The sequence below is a fragment of the Myotis yumanensis genome, unplaced genomic scaffold, assembly GCF_028538775.1.
Source record: "Myotis yumanensis isolate MYYU_CA2020_CCGP unplaced genomic scaffold, mMyoYum1.0.hap1 SCAF_5, whole genome shotgun sequence".
Taxonomy (NCBI): Eukaryota; Metazoa; Chordata; class Mammalia; order Chiroptera; family Vespertilionidae; genus Myotis; species Myotis yumanensis.
In genome coordinates this window covers 90386224-90409283 of record NW_027223756.1, presented here as the reverse complement: position 1 = coordinate 90409283, position 23060 = coordinate 90386224, and the positions used below count along the sequence as shown (strand labels likewise).

Below are 23060 nucleotides of genomic sequence, written 5' to 3'. Positions count from 1 at the left end.
GGGCACATGCCCGGGTTGTGGGCTCCATCCCGAGTAGGGGGCGTGCAGGAGGTGGCCGATCAATGATTCTCTCTCATCATCGATGTTTCTCTCTCTCTCTCTCTCTCTCTCTCCCTTCCTCTCTGAATATCAACCCATGAACCAAGAGGTCATCAGTTCGATTCCTAGTCAGGGCACATGCCCAGGTTGTGGGCTCTCTATCCCTCCCCATTTCTCTCTGTCTCTCAAATCAATAAAAACATATTTAAAAATTTTTTAAAAAATGAATCACCTCAAAAATGAAATAATACAATGGAATACATACGTCATCTATTCTTTTTCACATACTAGTAGAATAGTGATGCTTGCCCTAGCTGGTTTGGGTGAGTGGATAGAGCGTTGGCCTGCGGACTGAAGGGTCCTGGGTTCAATTCCGATCAAGGGCACGTACCTCGGTTGCAGGCTCCTCCCCAGGCCGGGCCCTGGTCCGGGCATGTGCAGGAGGCAACCGACCGAGGTGTTTCTCTCACATCGATGTTTCTCTCTGTCTTTCCCTCTATCTTCCACTTTCTCTGAAAGTCAATGGAAAAATATCCTCAGGTGAGGATTAACAATAAAAAAGAATAGTGGTGCTCAACTGGGGATGACTCTGCCCCCCTACACACACACACACACACACACACACACACACACACACACACACACTGCCCAGTGATACTGGAGGCATTTCTGGTTGTCATAGCTGGGGAAGGGGAGCGTGCTACTGGCACCTGGTGAGTGGAGGCCAGGGATGCTGCTCAACACCCTACAATCCACAGGATAGCCCCCTCAACAGAGGATTACTCAGCCCAAAATATCAATAGCGCCAAGGCTGAGAAATTCTGGCCTTAACCTGACTATGGGCATTGCTGAGCAACTTGCTTTTGCACCTTGTCCCTTGGAATCCTCTGCAGCCCTCCAACCCCAGTGAATTATTTTTTTTAATTGCCAGCCTGGTGTGCTGTCCCCTAAAAGCCCATGTCCCATATTCCAGGCTCTTGCGATGGACCTATGGATGTTTTCTTCCTTGTTACCTCCAGCCCCTTGGTGATCTGAACGCCAGGGTGCCCCCTGTACACACCAGCCCATGTCCTTGGACTGGGGTCAGGTGGCATGCTCCCAAGGCTCACAGTCCCTGGCCTTGGACAATGCCGAGGTCTTACTATAAAGCTGGGGAGGCACTTGTGTCGGCATAGACCAGGGCTCTCGCTCAGGGGCAGCTTTGCCCTCAGAGGTCACTGGGCAATACCTGGAGACATCTCTGGTTGTCGCACTGGAGGAGGGTGCTACCGGCACCTAGTGAGTTGAGGTCCAAAATCAAGAATGTCTGCTTTTTAAAAATTTCTGTCAACGTCGTATTGGCAGTTCCAGCCAGAGCAATGAGGCATGAAAAGGAACTTAGAGATACCCAAATTGGATATATATGCATAGTCCACGGTCACAGACAATAATGTGGCAGAGGCCTGGGGAGGGAGGGGGGCGCTGGGTGAAGGGGGGCGAAGAGGAGGAAATGGGGGAAATCTGTAACAGTGTCAACAATAAAAAAACACAGTTAGTTAGTTAATTAATTAATTTAAAAATATATATATCCAAATTGGATGGCCAGGGTCAGGCCAAGCAGGACAGCAGAGATTTCATGACGCGACTCAGAACTGTGTGTAATTGAAAACGTGAATTGTGTCCCTGGCTTGCATAGCTCAGTTGGTTGGGCATTGGCCCACACACTGAAAGGTTGCCGGTTCGATTCTGGGTCAGGGCACATGCGCAGGTTGCGGGCTCAATCCCTGGTAGGGGGCATACAGGAGGCAGCTGATCGACATTCGGCTCTCACATAGATGTTTCTCTCTCCCTCTCTCTCTCTCTCTCTCTCTCTCAAAAAATCAATAAAAATATTTTTTAAAACCTTATTATTTACTTCTGGAATTTTCAGACCCCAGGTGACCTTAGGAAGTGAAACTGTAGATAAGCGGGGACTACTGCGTTAGTTGCTGTCACCGTCATAGCTTAAAGCCAATAAGAATGTATTCTCTCACAGTTCTGGAGGCCAGACGTTCAAAATCAAGGGGTGGGCAGCGCCATGCTCCCTCTGAAGGCTCGAGGGGAGGGGTCCTCCTTGCCTCTCTCATTTCTGGCGGCCCCGGAGTTCGGAGGCTTGTGGCAGCATCACTTCAATCTCTGCCTCCACGTCCACAGGACTCTCTGCCTTTGTGTTTATGTCTCTTTTATGTCTCTGGGTCTCTCCTCTCTTCTTCCTTTTTTTTTTTTTTAATCCTCACTTGAGGATATTTTTTCCATTGGTTTTTAGAATGAGTGGAAGGCAGAGGGAGAGACAGAGGGAAACACCAGTGTGAGAGAGACACATCGATTGATTGCCTCCTGTATCCCAGAGCTGGAACTGGCAACCAAGGTACCGTGCCCTTGACCAGAATCAAACTTGGGACCCTTCAGTCCACAGGCCAGCGCTCTATCCACTGAGCCAAACGGCTAGGCCTAGGGCTCTCCTCCTCTTCTTATAAGGACACAGTCATTGTACTCAGGGCCCATCCAAATCCAGCATGCCCTTACCTTAATTTAGATTACGTACACCTGCCAAGAACTTATTTTAAAATAAACTCACTTTCTGAGGAAAAGCTGGTGTCCAACTCTCATGAATGGGGCGGGGGCTCTATTGGACCTGGCGGCCTCGACGGCCAGGTGAGCAGGGGGCCACGGAGCCATGGCAGGTGTGTGGGCAGAGGCAAGTGCAGCCAGCGCTCGTGACCACAGAGCCCCCGGCGGCTGGTGCAGGGACATTGAGGAGGCCAACCGGGTGCACAGGGCAGCCAGGAGGGAGTGCTTCAAGGAGTCAGGAGAGGAGACGAGCTGTGGGTCAGGGAGGGCAGTACCGTGCACCCTGACCTGGGAGTGGTCACCTCTCTCTGGTGATTTAAAGACTCAGGTTTATTCACTTGCAGGCTTGGGCAAGAGACACAGAGATCCGTGCTCAGACTTGGAGAGCTGAGGCCAGAATGACTTTTCAGAGATATCAAGCCCGAGTCCGTTTATTGGATGTGTGTGGATGTCGCCTCCAGCCAAGAGCCGGGGGCGTGCACTCGCCCGGTCGATCAGACCCTGGACACCCGTGTCCTCAGTGGAGCCTCATGTAGCACCCAGGCCTGTCCCTGCCTGGCTGGACTTGCTGGGGGGTCTCAGGCAAACTCCCCGAGCTTCCGTTTCTTCCTCTGCAAAGTGGGTTCACGGTTCTTAATGAATGAGATGGGGAAAGTGTCCAGACGCAGGAGGAAAGCTGGAACGTCATTTCTCCTTCCTCCTCCCACCCTGCTCCCAAGGTCAGAGGCCATGTACCATCTGACCCTTCAAAGGGAGGAAAACAGGAAGAGGTGAAGGAGGAAAGGCTGGTGTCCACCTCTCAATGTGTCTCTGGTTTGTTCTGTGGCCTTGGCCACCTCCCTGCCCCTCTCCAGGTCTCGTTCCCCTGCCTGCGAAATGAGGGACCGGGGGACTGGGCCTGAGGACCTCCACAATCCTTGCTAAGGTTCAGGCACCTCGCAGAAAGAGCTGGGGTCTTTCTTCGACCCTAAGGTGGGACCTGGGAGTTTCCCATGTTCTCCAGAGGGGATTCCAACATCTTTTTATTGTAGGTATGGAAAAATACGGCCTCATTTTGGGGGTGCTGGCAAGGGTGCAGCATCTAAGACTGACTGACTGCTGACTGGAGGTGGGGCTGCCCCATGAGTTTCCACTCCAGGTGGCCAGTCCTGGGCTGGTTCAGAGGTCTGTCTCCCGCAGGTCACGGCCACCCTCACGTCCTCTGCCAGGGTTCCAGGAGCCAGAGCTAGCTCCATTCACCTCCTTCTGCCCCAGGAAGAGCAGCTGGTCCTCGTTCGTGGGCCGGAAGCCAGGAGGCCTCTTGGCGCTGGGAGGCAGTTCCTCGGCCCCCTGTGGAGAGGAGAAAAGAAAGACCCCTTCAGGGACTCCTTTTTCTGGGTTAGCTCATCCCCCAGATGGGGACGCCGAGGGCCTGGGAGCATGGAACCTGGGCAGGGTTGCACAGTGTCCTCTTGTCCAGCGCCTCAGCCAGTTCCCTCGGTCTCCAAAGTCTCCGTCCACTTGCCTCCCCCATGGCCATGTCATCTACAGTCCAGGCCAGGGGTCCTCAAACTTTTTAAACAGGGGGCCAGTTCACTGTCCCTCAGACCGTTGGAGGGCCAGACTATAGTTTTTTTTAAAAAAAACTATGAAAAAATTCCTAGGCACACTGCACATATCTTATTTTGAAGTAGAAAAACAAAACGGGAACAAATACAGTATTTGTATTTGCATGTGGCCCGCGGGCCGTAGTTTGAGGACCCCTGGTCCAGGCCATCAACGCTTGCATGCAGGCCTGCCTCCATTCTCTCTCTCTGACTCTCTGCCTGTTACCCTTCAAGAAAATAAATATTTCCCCACAGCAGCTGGAGGGAGCTTTAGAACATTCCAGCCAGATAGGTTCCTCCCCAACCCCCCTCTTGTCAAACCTATTCCAGCCTCAGGGCCCTCACGCTTGCTGTGCCCTCCATGGAGACTGCCCTTCCTCCTCATCTGGGCTCTATCCATGTCCCCTCTTCGGGAGGCCACCCCCATACGGTAGCCGGTTTTGTTGTCTTCCTAACACTCACCCCCTGCCCAAGACCCTACTCTTTTCTCAGCTTAGTTTTTTTTTTTTTAATATATATTATTGATTTTTTACAGAGAGGAAGGGAGAGAGAGCGATAGAGAGTTAGAAACATCGATGACAGAGAAACATCGACCAGCTGCCTCCTGCACACCCCCCACTGGGGATGTGCCCGCAACCAAGGTACATGCCCTTGACCAGAATCGAACCTGGGACCCTTGAGTCCGCGGGCCGATGCTCTATCCACTGAGCCAAACCGGTCAGGGCTCTCAGCTTAGTTTTCATCTGCTCCTGCTAGACAGTGGGCGTGGTACAGTGAGTGCTTAATAAATGAGGAAATGAAACAGGGAATCCAAAGCAGGACATGAATCAGACCCCTCAGGGACAGTGTTTCCCAAACTCAAGGCATCCACATAGCAACCACGGGGCTTTGAGCAAAGTCTGTCTAGCCCAGTGGTTCTCAACCTTCCTAATGCCGCGACCCTTTAATACAGTTCCTCATGTTGTGGTGACCCCCAACCATAACATTATTTTCGTGGCTACTTCATAACTGTAATTTTGCTGCTGTGATGAATCGTCATGTAAATATCTGATATGCAGGACGTATTTTCATTGTTATAAATTGAACATAATTAAAGCATAGTGATTAATCACAAAAACAATATGTAATTATATATGTGTTTTCCGATGGTCTTAGGCGACCCCTGTGAAAGGGTTGTTTGACCCCCAAAGGGGTCGCGACCCACAGGTTGAGAACCGCTGGTCTAGCCCATCACATTTCCTTAGGTAAGTTATCTCCATGTTGACTCACTTTTTAAAAAAATATATTTTTATTGATTTCAGAGAGGAAGGGAGAGACAGAGACAGAGACAGAAACATCAATGATGAGTGAGAATCATTGATCGGCTACCTCCTGCATGCCCCACACTAGGGATCAAGCCCACAACCCAGGCATATGCCCTGATTGGGAATCGAACTGTGACCTTCTGGTTCATAGGTCACTGCTCAACTGCAGAGCCATGCCGGCTGGGCTGTTTTTATTTTTTGTTAACCCTCATTCGATGATATTTTTTCCATTGATTTTTTTTTTTAGAGAGAGAGGGGAAGGAGGAGGGAGAGAGAGGAAAAAAATCTATGAAGGGGAGACACATCGGTTGGTTGCCTCTCGCACACACCCTAACCAAGGCTTGGGATTGAGCCTGCAACCGAGGTACGAGGTATGTGCTCTTGATGGGGAATCTAACCTGAGGCTTTTCTGACTTCAAGGCCAATGCTATAACCGCTGAGCCATACCGGCCAGGGCTGAGTCACTTTTGAATTAAGTAATTTTATTTTCAGGAGAGATTTTCTATCAATACCCTAAAGGCAAACCAGTTTCACCTGCCATAGATCGAAAGTAAGTGTAAAAACAGATACACTGTTGTTGTTGTTTTTTAAATGAAAATTATGAACTTCTGCTTAGTCTTTGTTAAAGGGGATAATAAAAAGTGTTGAAGATACATCACCTCCCGACGGAGTCTCTCCACTGGTGGTAACAAGAAGTTGAGAAAGACAGTGACTGATCATCGCGTCATCCACTTGAGTTATGGCCACGCCCAGAGCACCCCAAGCTACTTCACAGCTACTTTATTGTCCCTTCCCCCATTTTGGGAGCCCCGCGCTGAGACTGACCTTCACCAAGCTGTCACCCTGGGTGGCCACTTCTTCCTTGGGAGCCACTGATGCTGTCTGCGACGTGAGGTCCCACCACAGCAAACCAGGACCCAGGGCATTGCGCTTGGTTGGGCCTGGGGGTCAGAGAGAATTGGGGTCAGTAAGGGAGGGGTGGCTGCAACTGGAGGCTGGGATGGGACGGGAGAGCTCGGATGGACTCCAATCCAAGATCTGATAGGGACCCACGGGGCGACCCTGGCAAGCTTCTGCCCCTCTCCAGGCTTCAGTTTCCTCATCTCTACATCAGTGGATGGCCAGGGGGGGCCAGTGTGTGGTTCTGTTCACAGCACGGAGACAGACTCAGTAAACACCTGGTAAATGTAAAGTCTACACTCAGAAAGCTGAACGGGCCCTAACCGGTTTGGCTCAGTGGATAGAGCGTCAGCCTGAGGACTCAAGGGTCCCAGGTTCGATTCTGGTCAAGGGCATGTACCTTGGTTGTGGGCACATCCCCAGTAGGGAGTGTGCATACCTACAATAAAAAAGAAAGCTGAACGGGTACTGTTATTACTATTGATTTCTCTTTTTAAAAAAATATATTTTATTGATTTTTTACAGAGAGGAAGGAAGAGGGATAGAGAGTCAGAAACATCCATGAGAGAGAAACATCCATCAGCTGCCTCCTGCACACCTCCTACTGGGGATGTGCCCGCAACATGCCCTTGACCGGAATTGAACCTGGGACTCTTCAGTCCTCAGGCCAACGCTCTATCCACTGAGCCAAACTGGTCAGGGCACTATTGATTTCTCTTTATCTCTTTTCACTTCTTTGTTGGGTTCAGAATTCCCTGTGGAATGCATAGCGGCCAAGGTCCCGATGAGAAGGTGTTTCAGCACCACGGACAGCATCTCGCGGCCTTACCCCACATTCTCTAGCAAGGACTTAATCTTTGGGGGTGTGCGGGGTGTCTCCGTTTCTGCCTTTGCAAAATAAGACAAGCCCTGCAAGGTGCAGGGTGGTCCTGAAGGTGACACAACATAAAGAGTGCAGATGTGTCCAGTATATAGTGGCTGCTTGGCCACTGGGGGCTTCCTTCCTCTTCTTCCTGCCCAGTGGGTCCTGGAGGCAGAGGGATGGACAGGGTGCCTCTGAGGAAGCCATAAGCCCTGCTTACCCGTCAGGTAGCTGATGAGGGCTCCACATAGCACGGTGCTCAGTGTGCCCAGGGCACCATAGTACAGATAGGAGATGGCGTAGAAGCTGTCAGCCAAGGTGGGTCGACCAGGGTCCATTCTGGGGGTGGGAGAGACGAGCCTGAGTCTAGAAGCCACTCTCAATACATTCCCTTCCTTTCATCTTCACTGCCATAGCCTAGCCCAGTCCTCCATTATTGCTCACCCAGATGTGTGCAGTAGCCAAATACTTCTCTCCCACTATCCTGCCCTCAGCTCCAGGCTTTTTCCTCACACCACCAGAGGGAGTGTTTCCAAAATGTAACTCAGATAACCTCCTGCCTCTGCTCATGGCCCTCTGTGGCTCACTACTGTCCTCAGGATAAAACCATATTAAACTCTTAGAAGAAAACATAGGTGTGAGGACCTAAATAGGCACTTTTTGAAAGAGGACATTCAGAAAGCCAAGAGGCAGATGAAAACATGCTCAAAGTCATGAATCATCCAAGATATGCAAATCAAAACAACAATGAGGCACCATCTCACACCTGTCAGAATGGCTATCATCAACAAATCAACAAATGATAAGTGCTGGAGAGGATGCGGAGAAAAGGGAACACTCGTGCACTGCTGGTGGGAATGCAGACTGGTATAGCCACTGTGGAGAACAGTATGGAGCTTCCTCAAAAATACTAAAAATGGAACTGCCATTTGACCCAGTAATCCCACTTCTAGGAATATATCCCAAGAAACCAGAAACACCAATCAGAAAGGATATATGCACCCCTATGTTCATAGCAGCACAATTTAATATAGCTAAGATTTGGAAAGAGCCTAAATGCCCATCAACAGATGAGTGGATTAGAAAACTATGGTACATCTACACAATGGAATATTATGCTGCTATAAAAAAAGAAGGAATTCTTACCATTTGCAGCAGCATGGATGGAACTGGAGAGCACTATGCTAAGCGAAATAAGCCAGGCAGTGAAAGGAAAATACCACTTGATCTCACTCATTTATGGATAATAAAGAACATTATAACCTAATGAACAGAAAGATAGATACAGAGGCAGAGAAGCATCAAACAGACTGTCAAATTACAGCGGGAAGGCTGAGGAGTGTTGAGGGGGGGGTAAGAAATCAATTGAAGGACTTGTATGCATGCATATAAGCATAACCAATGGACACAAGACACTGGGGGGGTGGGGTAAGGGCATGTGCCGGGGGATAGGGGAGGCCGGGGGAAGGTCAATGGGGAAAAAAAAGGAGACATATGTACTACTATTTGTAATACTTTAAACAAGAAAATAAAATTAAAAAAAGAAAACCATAGGTGTGAATCTTTATGACTTTGGGTCTGGCAATCATTACTTGGATATAACACCGAAAGCACAAGCAACCAAAGAAAACATAGATAAATTGGACTTCATAAAAATTAAAAATTCTTGTGCATCAAAGAACACTATCAAGAGAAGAAAAGACAACCCACAGAATGGGGCTGGAAGGAGACTTTACTCTGGGTGGTGAGTGCACGATGCAGAATGCAGATGATGTTTATTGAGTTGTACTCTTGAAACTTGTATGGTTTTATTAACCAATGTCACCCCAATAAATTCAATTAAAAAACCTAACACTTGCCCTAGCCGGTGCGGCTCAGTGGATAGAGCGTCGGCCTGTGGACTGAAGGGTCCTGGGTTCAATTTCCATCAAGGGCACATGCCTGGGTTGCAGGCTCGATCCTCAGTAGGGGGCATGCAGGATGCAGCCAATCCATGATTCTCTCTCATCATTAATGTTTCTCTCTCTCTCCTTTCCTCTCTGAAATCAATAAAAATATATTCTAAAGACAAAACAAAACAAAAACCTAACACACACACACACACACAAAGACAACCCACAGAATGGGAGAAGATATTTGCAAATCAAACATCTGATAAGGATCTAGTATCCAGAATATATAAAGATATAAAGAATATATAAGTTACAACTCAACAATAAAAAGACCCAATTTAAAAATGAATGAAGAATTTAAATAGACATTTCTCCAAAGAAGGTATACGTATGGCCAACAAGCACATGAAAAGATATTCAACATCATTTGTCATTAGAGAAATGCAAATCAAAACCACAATGAGATACCTCCTCACACCCACAGGGTGGCTAGAATTTTTAAAAAAGGAAACTGATGAGTGTTGGTGGAGAAATTGGAACTCCCAGACATTGCTTGTGGGAATGTGAAATGGTGCAGCTGCTACAGAAGACAGTCTGGTGGTTCCTCAAAAAGCTAAACATAGAATCACCATATGACCCGTCAATTCCACACCTAGGTATAGACCAAGAGAAATGAAACGTATGTCCACACCAAAACTTGTACATGAGTGTTCATAGCAGCACTGGTCACATTCACCAAAAAGTAAAAACAACCAAAATATCCATCAGTTGATGAATGAATGGACAAACAAAATTCGGTCGATCCACACAAGGAAATGTTACTCAGCCATAAAGAGGACTGCAGCATTGGCAAGCACCACAACATGGATGAACCTGGAAAACATCATGCTGAGTGAGAGAGGCCAAACAGAGAAGGCCACACATTGTATGAATCCATTTATATGAAACTAGTGACCCGGTGCATGAAATTCATGTGGGGGGGTGGGGTGTCCCTCAGCCTGGCCTGCACCCTCTCCAATCTGGGACCCCTCAGGGGATGTCCGACTGCCGGTTTAGACCCGAACACATAGGTCCCTCTTGCAATCCAGGACCGCTGGCTCCTAACCACTTACCTGCCTGCCTGCCTGATCGCCCTTAACCACTCTGTCTGCCAGCCTGATTGCCCCCAACTGCCCCCCTGCCAACCTGCTCGCCCCCAACTGCCCTCCCCTCCTGGCCTGATCGCCCCTAACTGCCTCTGCCTTGGCCCCGCTACCATGGCTTTGTCCAGAAGGACATCTGGAAGGTCTCCTGACCTAATTAGCATATTACCCTTTTATTAGTATAGATGTCCAGAACAGGCAAATACATAGTGACAGAAAGTGCTTAGTGGTTGCCAGGGCTGGGGAATAGGAAGTGACTGCTAATTGGCACACAGCTTCTTTTTGAAATGGTGAAAATTTTCTTGTTAGTTAGTGGTGGTGGTTGTATAATCATGCAAATATACTAAAACCCACTTGTAAACTACTAGTTTTTAAAACATATATTTTTATTGATTTCAGAGAGGAAGGGGGAGGGAGAGAGAGAAACATCAATGATGAGAGAGACTCATCGATTGGCTTCCTACTGGGGATTGAGCCGGCAGCCTGGGCATGTGCCCTGACTGGGAAGCCAAGAATCCAACTGTGACCTCCTGGTTGGTTCATAGGTCGACTCTCAACCACTGACCCATGCCGGCTGCGCGTAAATGACTAATTTTATGGTCTGTAAATTATGTCACAATAAAAAAAAAAAAATCAGACACCAAAGCCCTAGCTGGTTTGGCTCAGTGGCTACAGCATCAGCCTGTGGACTGAAGGGTCCCAGGTTCGATTCCGGTCGAGGGCATGTACCTTGGTTGCCGGCACATCCCCAGTAGGAGGCGTGCAGGAGGGCACATGCCCAGGTTGTGGGCTCGATCCCCAGTAGGGGCAGCCGACCAATCATTCTCTCTCACCATTGATGTTTCTATCTCTCTCTCCCTCTCTCTTCCTCTCTGAATTCAATAAAAATATATATATTTTAAAATTTTTTAAAAAGTAAAAGAAAATATAGAAGACACTTGTTAAAGGGAGAAGAAAGAATAGGAGACAAGGTCCAGACAGGGGAATTGGGTCTGTTTTTTTGTTTGTTTGTTTTGTTTTTTAATTTATTGATTTTTTACAGAGAGGAAGGGAGAGCGATAGAGAGCTTGAAACATCGATGGGAGAGAAACATCGATCAGCTGCCTCCGGCACACCCCCCACTGGGGATGTGCCCGCAACCAAGGCACATGCCCCTGACCGGAATCGAACCTGGGACCCTTCAGTCCACAGGCCGACGCTCTATCCACTGAGCCAAACCGGCGAGGGCTTGTTTTTTTTTGTTTGTTTTTTTTTTAATTAAGTCCACCCCAACCTCACCGCACTCATCTGAACCTGGGATCCCTGCTCCCTCAGCTGGGAGCGCCTTTCCTCCCCTCTTACCAAGCTCCGGCTCCTCATCTGGGGCTCAGTTTAAGGCCCTTCCCGACCACACTCTCCCGCCAAGCCTCCCCGCTCACCTGGCGGCCCCGCTGGAGGCGTTGGCGAGGAGCAGCGGGCCCAGGAGGCCAGAGGCGTTGGCTGCGGGGCCCGCACAGCCGGCGGCCGAGGACGGCAGGACCCCCATGGCCTTCGCGGTGGGCGGGTACAGAGTGGCGCCCACGGCCACCCACAGCGAGACGATCAAGCCGGCCAGCAGCCCGGAGAGGACGCCCTGGGAGCCGAGCCGGAGTCAGCCTCGGGGGAGGCTGGCCGCGCCCCCAGCCCCGAGCCCCGCCGCCGGCCCCACTCACCGGCGTGTTGCAGGCGGGGAGGAAGATCCCCAGGGAGAAGGCTCCGAGGAGGGGGCCGCTCAGGACGCCCATGACAGTGAAGGAGCCCTGCGGAGCGGCGGGGGGCGGGGGGGGGGGGGGGACTGAGGGCAGAGCCACCCCCTCTCCAGCCTCGGTTTACCCGCTGGGAAAGCAGGACCCGAGGAATCCCACTGCGGGCCTGAGATCCTCTGTGCCTCAGTTTCCCTAGGAGAGGGGAAGCCCTGTTTCTGTCTCCCTGGGTTGGAGGCGAAGAGACCCATTCTCTCCCCTAACGGATGCATGCGGGTGCGATCGATCCCATCCCACGTCCAGTCCCTTCCTACCCCCAGGCCACCGCCTCCCCCTACCCCCCTCCTCCCAGGCGGCTGCAGGCAGTATCCCTCCGCGGGTGGCAGACGGGACCCAGAGAGGGTGTGACGCCCTCTAACCTCAGTGCAAGGCAGAAGGTGCCCGACCTCTGGGGCGAGGGCTCACCTGGAGGACCCCGCCCCCCAGCAGTGAAGACAGAGCCGCCACGGAGATGCAGGCGGAGCCATAAATGAGCGCTGCAGCGAGGGGAGGCACCGTCAGTGGGGAGAGGCTGCCCTGGCCCCCCACCCAGATCCCCCCAACTCACAGAGCGCCTTGGAGATGATGACGAGCCTGCGGGGTGCCAGGCCGGGCAGCCGCGGTTTGATGAGGTCCTCCACAGTGACCGCAGCCATGGCATTGATGCTGGTGGATGCGGTGCTGGGGGGCGGGGGGAGGGAGGGTGTGTGGTCAGGCCATATCCAGAGACTGGTCAGCCATCTCTGGGGCCCACCTGCTGGGGATCCCCCTGCTGGCCACACCGTCTGGCCTGCCAGGACCCCACCTAGCCAAGGGCAGAGGTATGGGTGACAGACTCCCCTAAGAGTGGAGGCGAGGCCTACCCTGCCCCCATCCACAGACTTGAGACCCCCCCCCCCCCACACACACACACACACAGGAGCAGGGATACCCATAACCAGAGACACAGATGACACACGTTCTTGTTACAGAGTCATAATGGGCTGCAGAGACCTGCCACCTGGGACTCTGGTCACCCTGTGGCCAGAAGTCATGGAAGACTTAAAACCACCTGAATGTGAGGCCCATGAGGGCAGGAGAGGGGGACGACTTGGTCACGGCTGTGCCCCCCGGGATTTAAAACAGCAGCTTTAAAGCAGAGTCATTCTCAATAAATATTTGTTTGGGGGAGAAGATGGAGAGGGAGAAGGAAGACAGGGGAGCCAGCTGTGGCTGCCAGGTACTGAGGCAAAGACCCCACAGCTGGGGTCCGTGTGCCCAGGGTGTGGCCTCTGCCAGACCCACCCGAGCTGCCGCTGGGAACCAAGCAGGAACTGTGAGTGGTAGGCGTGGTCCAGAGCACTCTGTCCCAAAGAGGGGCGGCTGGTAGGGACAAGGCTCTGAGGGGCTGGGACAGGCTGGGCGAGCAAGCAAGGCCACTCACCTGAGGGTGCCACTGTAGGCACAGGCCAGGAAGAGGCCAGGGACTCCAGGCAGGTCCTTGAAGATGTCCAGCACGAGCAGGGGCATGTACTGGGGGGAGCAGGGGGTCAGCCTCCGGGACAGGAGCACCCAGAGGCTGGGGCTTCTGTCTGTCCTCACCCTGCACGGCCCCAGCGCCCAGTGCAGACCGGGCTCACAGTGGACACTCAGTGTGTGTTTGTGGATGGGCTGCACGCACCTGTGATTGCCACTGAGCCCCGCCACGCAGAGCCCCGGGGTCCCGCCGAGGCAGGGCCCTGTGTCATCGCTTTATTGACGAGGACAGTGAGGCTGAAAGGTGCAGCCCCACCTGAGGTTGCAGTCAGGCAGGCAGGATTCTGACCCCAGAGGATGGCAGATGCAACAGCCTTGCAGCCTCTGTCCGCTCTGTGCCCTGTAGCTAGAGCTGCCCTTGACTTGCCTGCGGACCCTAGACAGTTGCCTCCTACCCTCTCCAGCCTCAGTTTGCTCATCTGTAAAGTGGGCACCATGACATCCTTGGCCTTATCACATACTGAAGGATTGGATGGGACACTAACTGCTTGTGAAGGGAGGGAACGGCATGAGGCATAGGGTCAGTGCTTGGCACACGGGAACTGGTCATTATTAATATTAACACCGTCACTGTGCGTCGGACCACGGTCCCATCTTCTCCTTGATACCCCTCAGGGAGTCTGACTCGAGGTCTGAATGTGCCCCTCTCCTGCTCACATCTACCATGGCTCCTCATCGCCTCCCAGATCCTCCTCTGAGCCAAACTCTCTCCTGTGTCTGCACCTTTGCACAGGCTGCTAGGAAAGCTCTTCTACCGTCACCCCCAGAGATTCATCCATATAGAGATTCAGAGTGGGGTGGGGTCAGGAGTGGCCTAGGAGCCTGGACCAGACTCACCTGGTCGGGGGCAGAAATACGCCCTGTGAGGAGGGGGTCGCAGTCCATATAGAGTGTGAACATGATGATGCCACAAGCAACAGCACTGGACACAATCAGGAACAGGCCCAGCTGGTTGATGAGCAGGGCCCTGTGGGGAGGTGTGCCTCAGGCTGGGGATGGGGGGCACGGTGCATCCTAGAGACCCCCATCCTGCCCCCCCCCAAACACTTACAGCTTGGCCTGCTTCTCTGTGCGGCAACCCACATAGCGCTGCACCTGTGCTTGGTTCACGCCATACATTGAGAGCCACACCAACGTGCCGCCCACCGTAAGAGTCCAGAATGTGTACCGACTCCGTGGGTCTGGGTCAAAGCTGGATGAGGGCAGGGCAAGCCATCCATGTGGGGACACCACATTGAATTCACTTTCCCAAGGGCCCCAGATGGCCATTACCCTTAAGGGCCTTAAGGGGACATTTGGGATGGGTTTTGAAGTGTGAGTAGGAGTTTGCCTGATTGAAAATTCATTTATTTGTTTACTGAGTCATCTGTGTTTGTGCCCCAAAACCATTCTTTCTGTGCCCTGCTAGGACCTCAGAGAGCCTTCGGTTTCCAGTCTGGCCGGAGGTGGGGGTGGGGGAGTACAGAGAAGGGGAGCCAGGGTGCTACCTTTGGGGAGTCTGGGGAGAGAATGGGGGGGGGGGCTTCCTGGAGCAGTAGGCATTGGCTGGCTTCTCCCAGGGCAGAGGGATGCCAGCTCCATCCTCTTGCATTATCCCCCTCTACAGTTTCACTCACTCCAACAGGTTGATCCGGGAGTGGTTCTGGGCAAGCTTGAACACCTGTCTGGGCCCGCCCACAAGCATCATCCCTCGAACCAGGACAACCCAGAAGCCAGCCAGCATCACCACAACCTGGAACACATCGGTCCAGATCACAGCCTTCATGCCGCCCTGCAGGATGTGACAGAGAGGGAGAGAGGGGGTCAGACAGAGACCTGTCTGGGGCCTGCAAGACAGGACAGAGTGAGGCAAAGAGGGAGCAGACAGGAGACCTGGCTGGGCCCAGTCTGGCCTGGCCTCCCCCAGTAGCCTGGACCAACGTCCCCTTCTGCCTGTTTCCTATCTGTAAAGCAGGGTTAAGAACAGTACTCTCCTGCCCTGGCCGGTGTGGCTCAGTTGGTTGGAGTGTCGTCCCATACAAGGAAAGGTGGCGAGTTTGATTCCCGGTTGGGGCAGGGGTTGGATTTCCTGTCAGGGTGCGTTCGGGAGGCAACCAATTGATGGTTCTCTCTCTCTCTCTCTCTCTCTCTCTCTCTCTCTCTCTCTCTCTCCCCTCACCTTTCCTCTCTCTAGACTCAATTAAAACAAATAACAGCACTCTCCTTATGGTGATGTAAGAATGAAATTAGTTAATATGAGAAAAATATTTGGAATGGCGCATATAAGTGTTCAGTCAGTGAGTGAGTGATGGCTGCTGCTATGATGACTATCACCATTATTATTCCCTGCTGCCTTTTCCCTCCCGGCCTCCACGCCTTTACATTCCCACGGCAGCCCCTGCACTTTCCTCTGGAGAAGCCCCTTTTCCCTCATAGGCTGTTCAGGTGAGGCCAGTCCTGCTCCCAGCTCCAAGAATAGCCAATGAGAATATCCGAACCCCAAAAGGTGAAGGGATTAAGCCACAAAACCAAAAACCTCTTAGACACAGACAACAACATGGCGATTCCCAAGGAGGCTGGGGAGGGTGGGGAGGTGGAAGAGGGCCTCGGGGGTAAGTGGTGATGGAAGGAGACGTCTTGGGGTGGTGAACACACAACAACGTACAGATGGTGCATTATAGAACTGTACACCCGGAACCGATATACCTTTATTAACCAATGTCACCTCAATAAATTCAATTAAAAAAAAAAAAAGAATATCCCTGCCGAAACCGGTTTGGCTCAGTGGATAGAGCGTCGGCCTGCAGACTCAAGGGTCCCGGGTTCGATTCCGGTCAAGGGCATGTACCTGAGTTGCGGGCACATCCCCAGTGGGAGATGTGCAGGAGGCGGCTGATCGATGTTTCTCTCTCATCGATGTTTCTAACTCTCTATCTCTCTCCCTTCCTCTCTGTAAAAAATCAATAAAATATATTAAAAAAAAAATATCCCAGCCCCCCAAACTTCTGCTCATTCTGTGCACAAGACCAAAGCCGGCTAAACAGAGCCCTCCCGGACTTTAGCCAGCCCATCCTGAAACAGGAACTCACTTTCTGCCAAAGGGATGGATGCATGGGGCTGATGGAGCCCCTAGAGATGGGAGCGGTACACAGAGGACACTGTTGTAGCCCCTGGATCCAGCCAGGCCTGAAGCGACCTTATCCCTGGACCCTAACCAATAAGCCTTTCAAATATTCTTTCATTCTAAAGATGAGGAAACCGGCCCAGCTGACACGGGGCTTCCTCAGGAGGAAGGAAACGTAGGGAGTGTAGACAGCCAGCCCAGGGTCTCCCTTATCCAGCGGGCATGAAGCCCCCAAGTGCGGGGGGGAGGGGGGGCGCGGCGGGGGGCGGGGTCACTCACCACAGTGGTGTACAAGGTGCAGATGACTCCAGTGGACAGAAGTGACCCCCAGATGTCCAGCCCGGTCACTGTTCAAGGAAATCCCCCCATTAGGCCACCAAGTGGGGTACAGATTTGGACTCCAGTGTCTTGGGCTCTTCTCCCTCCAGGAGTCTTCCCTCCCCAGGGTCCCTGGGACAGCCCCTGCCGCCTCCTCTGGGATAGCCTGTAAGCCTTTGCCGCATCGCAGACACCCTCCCCTCTTTTCTCTCTCTCTCTCTCTCTCTCTCTCTCTCTCTCTCTCTCTCTCTCTCTCAGAGCCAAACCTTGGTTCAGGATGAGTGCAGGGGCGTAGATCACGATTCCAGTGTATAGCACCTGCAGGGGGGAGAGGAGGAGGGTAGTGGTTGTGGTGACTGGGAATGAATCAGAGATGGGAGAAGGAGGGTGTTTGGGGTAGAGAGGAGGCAGGTGGGCGGGGGAGGGCAAGTGGGGGCGGGGTCAGGTCAGGTCAGGTCTTGGCTGGCATAGGGGGAGGCCGCCAGACCAAACCTGTAGACCTGACGGAAGTGGGCAGGGCGCAGGCAGAGTCTTGCTTGGTGGAGATGGGACCCACAGGGGTAGGTGGGGAAGGATGGGGGAGGGCTGTGGGCAGGGCCGACGAAGGCAGGACCCTGGGGGAGAGGGCAGGGCCCAGGCCACTCACTGTGGCCAGCAGGTACTGCAGGGTCCCACAGAGCCGCACCGCCCGGCTGAAACGGAGCTCCAGGTACTGCAAGGAGGAGCCGAGGACTCGTGGTCACCTGGACAGATCCTACCTCGGGGCTCCAGACCTCGGGGTTCCTTCACCCGCCCCTTTGGCTTCTGCCCTCTCTCCAGAGGACAGCTTTGCTCTCTGCACTCCTGCCCGTGGGAACCTCTACCAAGTGCACACATTCCCACCGTCCGCACACACCTGTGCACACCCACCACCTCCATGCCTGTGCCCACAGCATGTGCGTACACGTCCCCCCCCCCCCCCCACACACACACACTCGTGGCCAACAGTTATTAGCCTCGATTTTAATCACTTCACCCACTGCCTAAGGAAGGTCCTGTAATTAGCCGGGTTGGACACGTGGGAAATCTGGACAGAGGCCTGCCCTCAGCCCAAGTAGGAGACAGAGGGGAAGTCAGGTTTGGAATTTCCAGCCCGCCGTCCGTCCGACAGCACTCAGGCATCGACATGCTGAGGCATGTGGGGGGCAGGTGCGCACCTGTCCACAGGTGAGTGCAAGCCCGGCCCCACCCCCTGCGGGCTTCCACCGAAGAGAACCAGGACAGGGCTCCTCTTCCTCCTTCCTGCCCCTGGCCTCACTGCCTGGGGCTTCTTCCCAGAACCCTGCCCACCTGGATGCCTAAGGGGTGGGGGCGGGCACGAAAGCACCAAGAAGCCCCTCTGTGTACCCCTGCATAGCGGCCCACCGCCCCAGGGCTCCCCCACTGCATCCCCGCGTCCCCAGCCAGGCAGGTCCGGCTCCCGGCCTCTGCCCAGTACCTGGTACGTGCTGGTGAGGCCCAGGCGGTAGAAGACGGGCAGGTAGAAGGCAGCGGTCAGGAGGGAGTTGAGCAGCTGGCCCAGGCACATCCAGAGGAACTTGAGGCCGTAGCGGTAGGCCTCCGCGGGGACACCCAGCACCTGCACGGCCGACATGAAACTGGCGGCCAGCGAGAGGCCGACGGGCAGGGCGGCCAGGCGCCGGCCCCCGGTGAAGAAGTCCTCCGCGCTGCGCTGTCCGCCCCCCGCCAGCCCCACCCACAGCCCGATGCCCATGGACACGAGGAGCATGAGCGCGAAGACCCCATAGTCCCAGGCTCCAAACGTGGCCCGCGCGCCCGCCCCGACCGTGGCCATGAAGGGCAGGTGCAGGTGCAGGTGCAGGGACCAGGCGCGACCCCGCCCACCCCGCGCGCGGTCCCCGCAGGCAGGCGGCGGCGGGGGCCGGGGCTGAGCGGCGGTGGAGGATGCTCGGCCTCCTCCGCGAGGCGCACGCCTGTTCCCTTCGGTTCCTGGCGGCCTTCGCCGTGGCCCGCTGCCTCCCTAGCTCTCCTTTCCGTGTACGCGGTTGCCTCCGCCGTCTGTCTGTCTGTCCGTGCACCTCGCCTCCCGCTCCGTCGGGCTCTGTCCCTCTCCCAGGGAGGCGCGCCCAGCGCTGACAGCAGGAGGTCTCGGTGGGGCTTCAAGGGGCGGCCCCAGGCCGCGGGCTGCGGATTTATTGGGCTCCCGCCCAGGTCAGCAAAACTCCACCCCCGGACCTGCCCGCACTCTTTCCTCCCTGGACGGGGTGGGTCACGTGAGTGGCTGCTGGGGGTTGGGGCGGGAGGCTTCGCCGGCGCTCCACCCTGGCTCCTCCTGTCTCCCGTTGCCCGGTGCGGGAAACTGAGGCTCAGAGGTGGCTGTCACTCCCCCGAGGCCGCACAGCTGGGAGCAGTGGCCTCGGCATTCAAGCCCCGCTGTGCTGGAGGGCCTTTGAGCTACCGGGGCTCACGCTCGCACAGGACTGGGGTTCGCTTTCAAGGCTGCGGGGTCCTCTAGGGCAGTGGTTCTCAACCTTCCTAATGCCGCGACCCTTTAATACAGTTCCTTATGTTGTGGTGACCCCCAACCATAACATTATTTTCGTTGCTACTTCATAACTGTAATTTTGCTACTGTGATGAATCGTCATGTAAATATCTGATATGCAGGATGTATTTTCATGGTTACAAATTGAACATAATTAAAGCATAGTGATTGATCACAAAAACAATATGTATTATATATGTGTTTTCCGATGGTCTTAGGCGACCCCTGTGAAAGGGTCGTTCGACCCCCAAAGGGGTCGCAACCCACAGGTTGAGAACAGCTGGAGAACTGGGCTCGGTTGAACCCCTTCTCCAACTGGACTCCCCGTTCTCTAGAGCCTAGCGGGAGCGCATCACCAACCCCACCCTCGGGCTAAGCCGCATGGAAGACATGGGGGCCAAGTCCTTAGTGCATACGCCCTGGAAGAGGTGCGTATGGGCCCGTTTCCCCGTCTGAAGTAGGGATAGAGGAGCCCCTGCCCCAGAGGAGTAAACTGAACCCGCAGGACACAAACCTGGTGCAGACTAAGAGCCTTTCCCGTCAGTCCTTAATTTATTCGTTGGCTCCTTGTCAAACACGCACAGAGCATCTGCCTGTGTCGGGCGCACCGTACAACGAAGGTGGCGCGGAGGGGCTGTCGGTGGCCACGAACCCGAGTAAGTGGTAGACCCACGACTACCTGGGAAGGTGGCGTCAGGCGAGTGCCCATCACACAAATGAGGACACTGCGCCGGGAAGTCCCTTGCCTGGGGTCATGCCGCCCAGGTACCCAGACACTGTCATTTTGGGGCCCTTCGCCGGGGGGGGCCCCAGAAAGGACTTTGGTCTCTGGCGGCTCCAACCTCTGATTCGCCCTGGAAAAGCTGGGTACCTTCCTCGGTAAGGGGGCGGGACCTAAAAATCCGCGGGTGGAATGCTAGGGCCCCCTCAGTCCTCACCGGCCTCTGTCGCCCCCTGGTGGCCCCCTCTGGCCTACATGCGCCGCCCCAGCTGAGTCCAATGTGCGGGGTACTTGGGGGAGGGGGGGGCGCAGGGGAGAGGGAACGGGGTGGGGGGAGGCGCCTTCACGAGTGTCCCCGGGACTCGCTTCTCATTATATATGTGATGTGTAGGCACCTCTCTTAGGGCTCCGGCACCGCAACTGTCACACTTCCATCTGTGGCTCGCTGGCTTGCCCCCCCCCCGCCTACGCCGGGAGGATGTGGAGGACACCAGTTTCTCTTCCTCCCGCCTCCATTATTTTCCCAGGCCCAGGCGAGACATCTTCCTGGAAAACCTGCTGGGAAAGGGGAAATCCAGGCAGGGATCTCTTTTCCGGAAAAGTCATGCGAACAAATTAAAACATATGCAAACCTGTCCTGTCTCCCCAGGGAGGTTCTTGGAGGGGGTACCGTTTGGTGTCAGCATGAGTCTTCCCCTACCCTACCCTGGAGGCCTGTTCATGGAGCACCTACTGTGCACAAGGCCCTGCACCAAGCGCTGGGGACCCAGGTGGGCCCATCGGGCACACAGGATCAGGACACTGACCCAGCCAGCAGATGAATACCCATCTTAGAAGCGATTGGATGACAAGAATGACGGTCTGGGGGCAACCATAGGTGGGGCCTGTGGGTGGGGCACTTTCTGGGTGGTGAGTGGAGACTTACTAGCAGAGAATGAGCCAGGCTGGGGGAAGGGCCAGGGGTGGAAAGGAGCTGGGCAGGGAGGGCCACCAGGGGATCTTGAGCCTTGGTGGGGGATGTGGATTTTATTCCAAGGGCACTGGGAAGCCACTGGAGAGTTTGGAGCAAATGAGGGATCTAATCAGTGGGGCCTAGCGGGGCAGATCTAATCACAGACCTAATGAGATGGGAGAAATGTGCGGATTCACAATGTTCCGGAATTTCAGGGCGTGAGAGGAGGAGGTTCAGAGTTGGGAGCCTTGGGGGTAGGCAGGGCCATCTCCTGTGCCTGCTGCGGAGTTGGGGCAGGAAGCATGGAGGGGGGCAGGGAGCAGGGTGGAGAGAAGTAGCACCTTAATGGGAAGGAGGCAGGCAGGGCCAAGGAATATGAAGGGGTAAGGCAGTCCTGAAGACCCAGCAGCTGCAGTCTGAGCAAAAGGGGCAGGAATATTGGGATGTCACCTTATCTGCTGTCCTGGGAATCCTGTCCTCCCACAGCTCCCTGGAGACATGGCAAGGGTCAGGCTGTGAGCTACTTGCTCCAGCATGATCTGCTGGGTCCTTGAACTTGTACCCTGCACTCAGTAAAAGCAAACCTTTATTACCCCTGGTGCTGTCACTGTGAGATTCCAGGAGTCTAGTCCATTATTATTATTATTATTATTATTATTATTACTAGAGGCCCGGTGCACAAAAATTTGTTCACTCGGGGGGTGGGGAGGGGGGTCTCCCAGCCCAGCCTGTGCCCTCTCGCAGTCTGGGACCCCTCGGGAGATAACGACCTGCTGGCTTAGGCCTGCTCCCGGGTGGCAGAGGGCAGGCCCAATCCTTAAGTGCAGCCCCTGGTCAGGCTCAGAGCAGGGCCGATTGGGGAGTTGGGGCGCCGCCCCGTCATGCACAGAGCAGGGCAGATCGGGAGGTTGCGATGCCACCCTCAGTCACGCTCAGGGTAGGGCCGATTTGGGGGTTGGGGCACCGCCCCCTGTCACACACAGAGCAGGGCGGATCAGGGGGTTGGGGCGCTGCACCCTGTCACACTCAGGGCAGGGCCAATGGAGAGGTTATGGCTCTACCCTGTCACACACAGAGCAAGGCCCATGGAGGGGGGTTGGGGCGCCACCCTCTATCACCCACAGAGCAGGGCCGATCAGGGGGTTGGGGAGCTCCCCACTGTCATGCACAGAGCAGGGCCGATAGGGGAGTTGGGGCACCGCCCCCTGTCACACACAGAGCAGGGCTGATCAGGGGGTTGGGGCGCTGCACCCTGTCACACTCAGGGCAGGGTCAATGGGGAGGTTATGGCTCTACCCTGTCACACACAGAGCAAGGCCCATGGAGGGGGGTTGGGGCGCCACCCTCTATCACCCACAGAGCAGGGCTGATCAGGGGGTTGGGGCGCCGCCACTGTCATACTCGGGGCAGGGCCGATGGAGAGGTTATGGCTCTACCCTGTCACACACAGAGCAGGGCTGATCAGGGGGTTGGTGCGTTGCACCCTCTCAAACACAGAGCTGCAGGGCAATCAGGGGATTGGGGAGCTCCCCCCTATCAGGCACAGAGCAGGGCTGATCAGGGGGTTGGGGCGCCTTCCCCTGTCACAAACAGAGCCGGGCGGATAGGGAGGTTGTGGCCCCACCCCCTGTCACACACAGACCCGCAGGGCGATCAGGGGGTTTGGGCGCTGTCCCCTGTCACGCTGATCCCGGTGCCGGGAGCCTCGCTGCTCCGCTGATCCCTGTGCCGGGAGGCATATTATCCTTTTACTATATAGAATAGAGGCCTGGTGCATGGGTAGGAGCTGGCTGGTTTGCCCTGAAGGGTGTCCTGGATCAGGGTGGGGGTCCC

The 23060-nt window shown here is 54.5% G+C and overlaps 1 protein-coding gene across 1 annotated transcript; it reads right to left on the bottom strand.

Moving 5' to 3' along the window:
* Positions 1–3507: 3507 nt before the first annotated feature.
* SLC5A5 (solute carrier family 5 member 5) lies at positions 3508–19161 on the bottom strand. The gene is made up of 15 exons (XM_070416402.1): positions 18488–19161; positions 17657–17722; positions 17277–17328; positions 16972–17039; positions 15206–15360; positions 14641–14781; positions 14427–14556; positions 13498–13586; positions 12643–12755; positions 12501–12571; positions 12006–12092; positions 11733–11926; positions 7501–7619; positions 6344–6459; positions 3508–3957 (listed from the first exon to the last, which is right to left on the bottom strand). Exons 1-15 carry the CDS (start codon positions 18842–18844, stop codon positions 3787–3789), a joined length of 1929 nt encoding a protein of 642 aa, XP_070272503.1. The 5' UTR covers positions 18845–19161; the 3' UTR covers positions 3508–3786.
* Between the last annotated feature and the right edge of the window lie 3899 nt (positions 19162–23060).